Genomic DNA, 11,343 nt, shown 5'->3' on the forward strand with positions numbered 1-11,343 from the left:
CCGCTCCTTCCGAGCATATGCTTTGATTTTCCCGAAAGAGTCATTAATCTTGATTGACCAGACTTCATCGAAGATTCCGAAGAGACAGCCTGGGGAATGTGTTCCGTGGTCATCTCGGAATTCTTGGAGCTGACGCAGATGGTTCTCTGGCTCTTCTTCCTTCTCGCGCACTTGGAGCGCGGCGTATCGCCGTTCTCCATGTTCAAGGTCGACTTGCGGAAATCTTTGTTCACGTACTTCGCTGCCACGATGCACTTCGATGTGGCAGCGGTCGTAGTATCATTTTTCGGCACAGGTGGTTTGCCGCGCGCGTCCGGCGAACCGCCTTGTCGTAGATTCACTGATGGCGGAACCAAACCGCCGGATGACTTGCCGGACGATGGCGGCGTCGTCGCCTTTATTTTTACACTCTGACTCGTCACCGAACTAGTTGACGATGATTTCGATCTGCCAATTGGCATGTTTACAGGAGATCCATCGGACGAACCGGTCCGCGTCATTTGACGCGATATATTCCTCGTCGATCCATTCCTAGATTGCGGTGTCGAACGACTTTGTGAAGAACCGCTTTTAATAAAAATACGATAATTAAGTGAAACAATATTTATAAAATGCATTTTCTCTCTACTAGATTCTCTAAGGATTCTTGCGGTTTTTCAATCAATCTATTTGCTCTACATTTCAATGATCACGGATCATTTTTTTTTATTTCTACGGTAAAAATGTGATAATAATTAAAAGTTGTAGATATCTATATATAAAATTTTTGTATATAATTTCTTAAAAATTAATTGAGAAAAATAACGTTATTCTCTCTATTTATGCTCGTAAAAACTTAATTTATGAAATTTTTTTAACTTTTGCAACTAATTTGTATACAATATGTAATATATTAGCATATTTCATATAAAATTATTTTATATTGCTTGTACTTTAACATTAGATATTGCAAAAATTGTGCTTGTTAAAAATTGAAAATTAGCTTAAAATTGGACATAAAAACGTGCAATTAATATTGTAATCATGTATTTATATTACAATAAAAATAAGTTAAAAGCAATTATATTCTTAACAAAAGCATAGTTAATATAATATAAATAATTTGTTTCTCTTGTATGTAATTGCTTATAAATTACATAAATAATTACTTCATTAGAAAGCAGATTTACATACCTCGATGTAGAATCTTTTCTTTGCGAAATATCACGCTTTTGGGAAATAATTTCTTCATTTTGATTTTGACAATGTCCTTCTACAATTCGAAGAGACTCCTCGGTCTTAGAAGAAGAACTGGCATCAGACTTGGAAGTGGATCCTCTCCTTTCACAGTATGCTTCTCGTTTCGGTGATATTATTTCAGTCTTTGAAGAACATTTGGAAATCTTTATTTCGCTCTTTGGCGAACTACGTCCAACCCGCGGAATAGACGGTTTTCTTTGGTTATATTCATGGCACCTCGACACAGAACTTTGTCTGCTATTCCAATCTTCGCGACTACCGTTGCTTTCCTGGGAATCCTCCATTGAATCATCTTTGCGGTGAAATGCAACGTTCTGGTTGAAAATCCTGGAGCTATCAGGATTTCCGCTTGTTTCAGTTTTTCGTCCTCCGCAGGAACACTGTTCGCTACCTCGTATTCTACCTTCATTTATTTCTTTCTTCGTGCTATGAATATTTTGCGCCTTCGAGGATGCGTTTGAGTCATTAGACGTTGAATTTTCATTGCTAGTCGTGCATTTTGAACCACTGGGAACTTCCTCGGTTTGATTTTTATTGCTAGAACTATGAGTTTCCTGACTAGAACTCGACGATTCCTTGGTAGCGGATTCATTTCTCGTGGTCGCCGGAATTTCGTTCGTTCTCGTATACGCGAAGCTATTGAATCTACTACTGGAAGAGCTCGCATTAGTGAATCCTCTGGACGAATATATAGATGGACCTCCAACCGAAGTTGTGCCTGATGACGAGTATTTATCCAAATACGTTGACCAGGGTGCCCCGGATATTCTATTGTTGCCTCCATACCTCGAGAATCTTGATGTTTCTTCCATTCGATCGCACTGCGTCTCTTCGTCCATGGTATCCGGTAATTTTCGGGCTCTGGTCACTTCTTTCTGATGAACGATACCGATTTCCGCCCGCCTGCTTCTGACATAGGACGAAGAAGCTGGAGGTGTTGGTGAAGTACTTCTGGTCATCATCGTCAGCGTTACAAATTCGCTGTCAGAAAGCCTATTGTTGGTTTCATCCTCTTCCATTCGATTTGAAGTTTTATATGCTTTATGACTTCCGTCTTTGTCAGGCATAGTAACAAGCCTTGATTCCTCTTCGTCTTTCTGGTTAATAGACTTAGTACTCGCGTTTCGGAATCTGTCTGTCGCGGAATAATTTATGGCTGTGGGTATTCGTTCGTTGCTTCGCGATGAGAGAAATCGTGAACCAGCTGTCGATCCAAATCTTGTCGAGATTGTGGTCGAGCTTGATTCAGACGTACCTGAACAGTATAGATTTAAAACTAATTGTTTATTTGTGTGAGTTTTGATGATTAAATAAACAAATAATATTCATTACAATTTTCGCTGTTATAAAGTTTGTTTTCAATTTAGTAAAAACAACTTTTAAAAATATATTTTGGAGTTTAAAAATTTTCTATTTTCTAAATGTTTTTTTAAAATATGAATTACAAAATAATATCTGTAAAGTGGCCTAATAATAATAAAATTATAAAATTAAAGAATATCTTCTCATATTTTTGTGATTTATAATACAATATCTAATAAAACAATTGCACTCACTGGGCGATGCAGCTGAGCGATTATAAGACGACGCCGTTTTTCCGACACCGACTTCCGGACTGGGCTCGCGTGATGTTTTTCCGGAATTGGAACGTAATCCTCTATAGGAGACTGGCGGATGATCCTTTTCGATTCTGCTGTCGTTGCCATAATTTCGTACGAAACTCGATCCAGAATATGTACCGGATCCGTATCGTGATATTCCTTCGGGCTCTCTGCTCTTCCCTCGCGAAGCCGGTCGGTTATATCTGTCCAACACGGAAGATGGCCTCTCCGATGTTTTGCCAGCTGAAAACGAGTACTTTTCAAAGAGAGACGACCTACTATTAGATAACGGACTTTTCACGCTCACGTCTTCAGATGAAGATCTTCCGGAATGTAATCGATTTTTGTCAGCGTCTTTGGTATCTGCACAAGAAGAGATGATTTAAAGATAATATTATGATTATATTCTAAAAATATAAGTTTTATAAATATATATATATATGTGTGTGTGTGTGTATGTATATATAATTTTCCTTTTAGACTATATGTAAATAATGTAGAAATTATCAATACATATTATTGTAAAGAAATAAATATCTTACATGAATATTTGAATTTATTTTTATCTTCAAATTTATCCTTTTTGAGAAAAGCGTTTTCAAAACTATCGAATGCTCGTTCCTTATTAGCAACTCGAGTGGAATTTGATGTTACTCCAGAATAGCCGCTTCTACAGCTTGGCATATTTCCGCCGGAAGTATTCCTACCGAACGTGTTAGCAATGCCGATGCCGGTTTTGCTCCGATATGCTCCTGTATTACCCTGCAATCGCAAATAGAAAGAACTATTATTCTAGTCTTATAAATTATTAGAAATAGTATGGAGAGTCAGATATTAATTTAGAGAATTAATTTAAAAAAATCAATAAATTAAAAATATAAATTATTTAAATCACACGTTAAAAATATTATAAATGCTAAACACGTAACGATCACCTTTAAAAAGATTTCCACTTACGTTAGATAATAATTACATCTTTATTAAAGAGCGTTAAATAATAAACAACATATTATGTAAGTTTAATAAATCATATAAGAAATAATTTTTTTAACAATTATACATGTAATCAAATATTTTGTATATAAATATATAAAAATGTTATATAAATATATATATACATATAAGCTCTTGTTAACATTATATGTAACTATAAATATAAACCTTTATAATAATTCATTTTCAAAAACAAATTATTGGTAAACTTGATGTTGTCTGCAGTTTAAATCATACATTGGTACTTTGTTTTGTTAGCAAGCTTCATCAACCGCTTCTTACGTTTAGTTTAGAGTAACGAGAAGAGACGTTAAACCAATAAGATACTCACAAGAAATTAGGTTGTGGGTGTCCAAGGATATTAATGATACTGAGAATAATGCGGATAATGCATAGTTTGCATATTACAGAGAAGACACATCTAATGAATGTTTTCAGCCAAACTTTTTTGCTCGATAAATAAATATAAATCCATTCTAAGCGTAGTATTATTTATAACATAGAAAAAGAAACGTCATCAATTAACTCTGTGCGATATAAAAAGATACATATAAATGCGTTATTATTAAATAATATTTCAAATTTTATTTATATTTCTATTGAGATAGATGTATATAAGCAATCATAATACTTACATCCAAATTATAGATAAATGGATTCTGGTATATACATAAAAAACAATTCTTTAATTTTGTACAGTACATAATAATAATTAATATTTGTTTGCAATACTGCAAATTAAATCTTCAATTTTCTCTAATATGTAATCGATACATACTTATTAGAAAGACATATAGATAATTAATAATTATATATCTTTAATAAGAATATGAAATATTAATCTAATTTTACATAAAATTAAATGTTTGTAAATTTGATTGATAAATAAAAAAATGGTGTAAAATTGATTTCATTTAATTACTAAGATAATCGAGTTATGAACATACTTTTATGTTCTTCATTGGTAACTTTCTATCATTAATTACTTAAATCTCTCTTTGATCATAAATAGAATAATGAAATGATAAAAGGAAGAAATCAACGGATGAGCGGAAAACTATTTCCGCGAAGTCTAAAGCAGACTAATAGGCGTCATCCGTGAGTATGCAAAAACGAAAAACAATAATTTGTATAATTAACATAAATTTGGCGAAATGCCCTAATCTCGAAATAGATGGATCAACCTGGCCCGGGAGTAATAACCTTAGCATTTCTCGCTCGTACAACGGGTGGCACAAATAACAATTTATATTTTTTCAAGTTTTTGAAAAATCAGACTGTTATCATATCTCTTTTTTATAATATTTCAATAATTATAAGTAATGTGAAAACTAGTGTGTGGTTTCTGGTTTTAATTTTACCTTTAATCAATTTTAAAATAATGAGAAGCCGCAATAATGCACTTATAGAAAAACTTTTAGTTCATTTTCCCTGCTGCAATGTCTATAAAAAATGTCATTCATTATTATGCTAATAGTATTCGATGCAATAATAGAATTATAATAGTCGCTCCTTAATACCGTCAAAGCAATTCTTCCGAGCGAAAGCACTGCGCTACGTCGAAGATGATAAGTCCTTTTATCGCGTTATATCCAATCCCATTATCACGTCTGCGCCGATTTAAACTACGAAAAGATGATGTTTAATAACGCATTTCTTTTTAATCGAACAAAAATTTAATTGCCAATTATATAGTATCAAGTAAATATTTTGCAATAAAAATTATATTTGAAATAATAATCATAGAGAGAAAATTTAAATGTATAAAAAATACAAATTTACTAAAATATCGATCTGTGGCACTCACAAGAAATTAGCTTTTCTGCCAGTTTCTATTCAGAAATTTATAGCCGGATACTCTGGATAGTTTCTGTCCAAAAAATTCTGGCCCGTTTCTGCCTTTTCTTTGTAATCAATCATCTTTTATGTAGCAGAAAGAATAAGATAGAAAAGGAGAAACGAGAAAAATAATAAGAAGGAATTGATACGAGTAGTCTTTGCAAAATTCTTGAGCATGTTACGATCAATCTATTCAATATCGATCAACGATTTATTGATGATTTTAGTTTGCTAATCCGTCAACATCCTTTGACAATAATACGTAATTCTCCAATATGATTTTTATTATGATATGTCAACGCATCAAAAACGATATTGGATCGAGTGAATCTTCCGATACTGCTTATTACTTATGGAAATAGCTGTTTACAACGCTCGTTTTATCGTCAGAAATTGCTATAAGTTACTAGATAAATCGCTCTATTTCCGTCGCACAAGCAATCGGCCTCGTTACGCGTGTTCCCATCAAACTCTTTTTTCTTTCTTTACAAAATGTACGAACAGCAATAGAATGCCTCCATATAGACTTTCCCTCTTATCTCTATCGATGAGATCAAAAATGGTCGCGAGAAAATGTTGCAAACGTGCACGGCTTTCTATCTCTACTGCGGTTTCTTATCTTTTTATAATAACTCGTACAACTTCTATGTTGCTTTTAAGACAACTGTTGCACAGCAAAACAACGCTGTAAAAATACATTCAATATATTGCCATTGCATAATTTACAAATCTATATATTGCAGTCATATTTCTTAATCGCAAGAGTCTTTTTTATAGAAAGTATCAATGATTTTATCATTTTTTAAAATTCATGTTTTAGATATATTTTAATAGAAAGTTATCTCTGCAGCTCTTTTTTTAAATAAAATATAAAATATAATATATATATTTTATATTTTAAAATATTATATATTTTATAAAATAAAAAAAAAATAGATATGCGCTTTACAAATACTTTATCAGCTTTAAGGATAGATTCCTTAATGGAAAAATTTTAGCCCGAGTATAAAATACGCCAGTGTTAAAACGCTGACAATGCATTTTATACACAAACTTATGTTTGCACAATGATAACCATTCCGCACTGCAAAATCTATGTTTGACTGTGCAGATCTATACGTGCAGAGATAAACATGACGGGATATCCGTCTATATTCGGCTCAAAAATTTCGAATTTACGTGACTACGAGAGCGCAAAAAAAGAACGGCTATTCAGCCATCAATAAATCTGACGCAGTATCGTACCATCACATACAAACGTGCGTATACGCGCTATTGCATATCACACGGAGTATCTAAAAGTAACTATGTCACTATATGTTGATATTTGCACTTATTTATATCCGGATACAAATATTGATCGTTAAACATCATCGTTTCCGCGCGTCATACTTCCATGTCTCGATTCTCGAGAATCATATCGAAAAATATTTTTACGCAGAATTAAAGAATCAAAAGATAAGTATTACGCATTTTTGTTTCTTAATTTTCAAAATTTTAGATTTAAGTGATGCTTGTATGTAAAATAGAAAAGATAGTTTTGCTATTAAATAGTACACGTTTTCAGACATATTCATCTCTTTTACTTATATAAACTAAATACTGAAGTCTGTCTTTCTCCCTATCTTTTAAAATGCGATATTTAATATGTGAAATATTACTATTCAAAAATAACTAATTATGCTTTTTATATTTTGATTGAACATTTTATTTGATTATCATGCTTGATGACATTTCTATAAGAAATGATTGTGTATTGAATGGTTGTCCCGGGGTATAATACAGAAAAAAAGAGTCTTTACAAAATATTTTTATGGCTCAAATATGTACGAGCTATAAATATTGTAAGTCTTTCTTTTCCATGACTTAGCATATTATCGCTTCAAATGCTTTACTTATTTAAAGAAGTATTCAAGCTTACGACACACATAGAGAGACAGAGAAAAAGACTGAACGTTTTATTCGCGATGATGCGGTGCATTCTCAATGACACTGATGAGGATGTGGGCGACCGATGCATCGTGATATCAGCTTGAGGGGAGGCCAGATAATTGAAGAGTGTCAGCCTGATTTAACCTCTGGCGACTCGGTACATTATTATAATTTATAACGCACAACCAGCTGTCACGAGCTCGATGGAACGAAAATGTTGCTTAATTGTATTCTTAAATGGTCAAAACGTCGTTGATCCTTCTAGACCACCCGCTAATAAACAATTTTAAGAATATAATCTTTTTTTTATAATAAGATTAAAGAAATTAAATCTTTATATCGTTAAATTTATTCTTTACATTTTTTTATAAAATAGAAAAATTTAGCAATATTTTTTGTGCTTCGGTATAATTGACAATACTATGTACGTAAATATTCAAGTTTTATTTTTAATATTATAGTTGTATATCTCTATGTACATGTTAATTATTTATTATTAATTGATTACTTTGCAATTATTATCCAAATTATTTAATATAGAAAGAGTTAATATATATCTTTCTTTCTCTCGCTTCCACCAAGAAAACATGCAGTTTTCACCCAGTTATCTCACTAGAAAGCAAATTAGGTTGCCTTCCTCAACGGCGGTCTGTTATTTTACGATTCACACGTTGGGTACATGCCAAGATTTTCGGCGCATTATAGTGTGAATCGGGGAAGTGATTTTAGGGAGTTCCGACACACGTGTGAATACGTGACGATTTTAAAAACAAATTTTGCATAACTGTCATCGTTAACTACCGTGCTTTTTCGGCATGATGATCGTTAACTCCTTTTTTATCTATTAAATGAACTACATTTTGTGACACGTATTAAAAGAATGCATTTAAGTTTTGTGTTATGTTTGATATTGGGAGAGATCACATGGCGCAAGTGGATAAATTTCCATCATCCGCTTCATAGATAGGGAAGCAAAGTATGTTATTAATACTGTAAAAAAATTATAAAAAATTGATTAAAAAACCAAAAATATGCTATAAAAGTACAAAAACTATATCTATCAAATGAATAATTATGAGATCATTGAACACTAAGTATTACATATACAATATTTTACTACAAAAATTGATATTATTGTGTAATAAAAATGGGAAAGTAGTTTATATTTTTATGTTATAATATTTGGAAAAATACGACTATTTTACTTTATATATTATCCCTAACTTAGCAAGAAAATTATCAATCATGTACGACAACAAAGTATAGTACTATATATTTAATATAATTTAATTTAATGTCACATATATACACATGTTTTTCTTTTATATAAAAAATAATTTATTCTTATATTTAAATATTTGTTAATATTTCTCGTCAGACTCGTATCATGTGCTTTAAAAAAGAAAAGTTTATATATACAATTTTAATTTGATAAATAATTTATCATGTCGTAGATCTCTCTCTCTCTCTCTCTTTTTCTTTCTCTTTCTGTCTCTTTCTAGAAATCTGGTTTCGTAGTAAATTACGGTAGAATATCCGGTGATACTTTAACTTCCTTGAAACCTTAGCAGCGCTTAGAAAAAGTGCCAAGCAAAAAGATTCCTTCGCGAGCAAAGTACAGATTGAAGAATGTTAAGGTAAGGGCTCTGACGGGAAAATTGCGACGGCCTCGCCGTGTAATTGGAAAACTTCTGGCACTGTGTAAGCTGCCGGAAGTTGCGGCTAAAGGCCCCTGTCCGGTTTCAAAGACGGCTAACTTCTCAGTAGCGTTACAAGCCGATAAATCGCTCATAATTACGTTGTCATTGTTAGATCGTGCGTTCGACGATACAAAGTATAGATTGTGCTTCTCCATTTAATGTCTTTTAAGATCTAAAAATGTTCAAGCACAGTTCTAGAAAGCAAAAATATGTTACTATGTATCAATATGCTACAATTTTTCTCTGCAAATATGTTTATTAAGCTAAAGCTCTGGTGACATAAAAGAATAAAAAAATAAGAAAGATATCATATATATTTTTCTTGATTAAAAGAATTTTTAAAATTGAAAGACATAATACTATACATAATTAATAATATATCAGAACTATTTCTTGAAACAATATAAGTTAGAACATTTCTGGCGATCAGTTTTGTTATTATTAAAAAATGAATCTTCTATTATAATAAGTTTAATTATAAATAAATTTTATTTTATTTAATATATGTTAAATACAATATTTCTTATATCAAAGCTGAAAAGGCTGACAAGGAAATAATAATTATAATATATAATTTTTTGAAAAAAAATGGAAAACTTTTTTATCCGATTTTATATAAATCTTTGATAAAATAGTTGCAATGTAGCTGCAATTAATTAGGCAATAAATGTAAAATCTGGGAAATGATGGCACAATTTGCAATCATATGCAGAAATGAACTGGCTACAATTTCAGCAAAGTCTCGCAAATTAAATTTAACACCGACGAATGCATCATAAATTCTTCCAACTTGCAAACGTCTATTTGGTCTATCAAACAGATGTATTATATTTTTATTCTTCTCTTTGTATAAAATACATATTTTTTAAGGATCTTTACTCTGTTTCGTTTTCTTATCATATGCAACTACTATGCAACAAATCATTTATGTAAAATAACTTTTTATTGTCATCGAAATAATAAACCAAACACCACAGACAAAAATATATTATTACACGTTGCAAGTTAACAGAATTAAACATTTATAAATTAAATACAAATATTATAGTATAGTTATTATTTTTATTTTTAACAGTATTAGCAATTTTGAGCTTAATTTGTTAAGACTTTTTACTTTAATTAATTAATTGTTTTTGCGCATAATTTAAAATCTAATAATTCTTTCATATCGTTACAAGAAAAGATTAATTTTCATTCAATTGGCGACAATTTCTTATTATTAGAGTTTTGAATAATTCTTTATAACTAGACGCGATCTGTTGAAAATTTCGCATATATAATCTCAGAATAATCGTTAATAAGAATTTTAGTTGGCGAGTGCAGAATTTTTGGCAAGAAATGATTTTATTTTGAATGCAAAAAATGATTCCTCGCATAACGGATCGCTGAATATTTGCAGACGCGGGCTTATCGATTCGACTCGTCGACACCATACACTAGGTCAACCTAACGCGAGGTGAAATTGGGTTCAATTCCGACAATTGATCCGCGAGATCAGCTGTGTTTGCCAACAACATTGTTGCTCGGTGCGATGCGACGCGTCACTAACAAGGCAACGACGTCAAAACAGCGATGCATCGGCGCTAGTTCTGGCACGATCCCGAAATACCCATTTTCATTGGGAGTTTGATATTTGATGGCAAATATTTCGGCAGCTTCGATTCCGCTATCGGCTTTAATGAAATAGTTGCGATGTTTGCAGCACACATGCTGAATGGTATATAACATGATTCGATCATACAATTCTTTTTCATTGGAAAAAATATAACATAATAGAATTATAAACACGGTTCACAATTATATTTTAACACATTTTCACATTCGTACAACGGTACTATCAGACTGTAATAAAACATTTTGCTTTTTATTTACTTGCTTTTATTTACTATTTTTTTATTTTTTTATATTAAATGCAAGCGAAATTAGCTATTTTAAGACGTATTCTTATTTAAGCGCGCTGAAAGAAAAATGCATAATAATTTTATAGGATAAAGTTCAGCTTTTTATAATAAGAAGGAAAAAAAGGGAGAAAAAGAAAT

The 11,343-nt window shown here is 31.6% G+C and overlaps 1 protein-coding gene across 1 annotated transcript in view; it reads right to left on the reverse strand.

The window, feature by feature from the left end:
* Window positions 1-2,431, reverse strand: part of LOC115238266 (putative uncharacterized protein DDB_G0282129) — a 7,768-nt gene extending 5,337 nt beyond the window's left edge. The window contains exons 1-2 of the mRNA XM_029811934.1: window positions 1,174-2,431; window positions 3-567 (exon numbers count right to left, since the gene is read on the reverse strand). Of these exons, the coding sequence (XP_029667794.1) occupies window positions 3-567; window positions 1,174-2,306 (1,698 nt within the window). The 5' untranslated portion in view covers window positions 2,307-2,431. The remainder of the gene's footprint in view (window positions 1-2; window positions 568-1,173) is intronic.
* Between the last annotated feature and the right edge of the window lie 8,912 nt (window positions 2,432-11,343).

This window comes from Formica exsecta, unplaced genomic scaffold (assembly GCF_003651465.1).
Source record: "Formica exsecta isolate Colony F162 unplaced genomic scaffold, ASM365146v1 scaffold115, whole genome shotgun sequence".
NCBI classification, from domain to species: Eukaryota; Metazoa; Arthropoda; class Insecta; order Hymenoptera; family Formicidae; genus Formica; species Formica exsecta.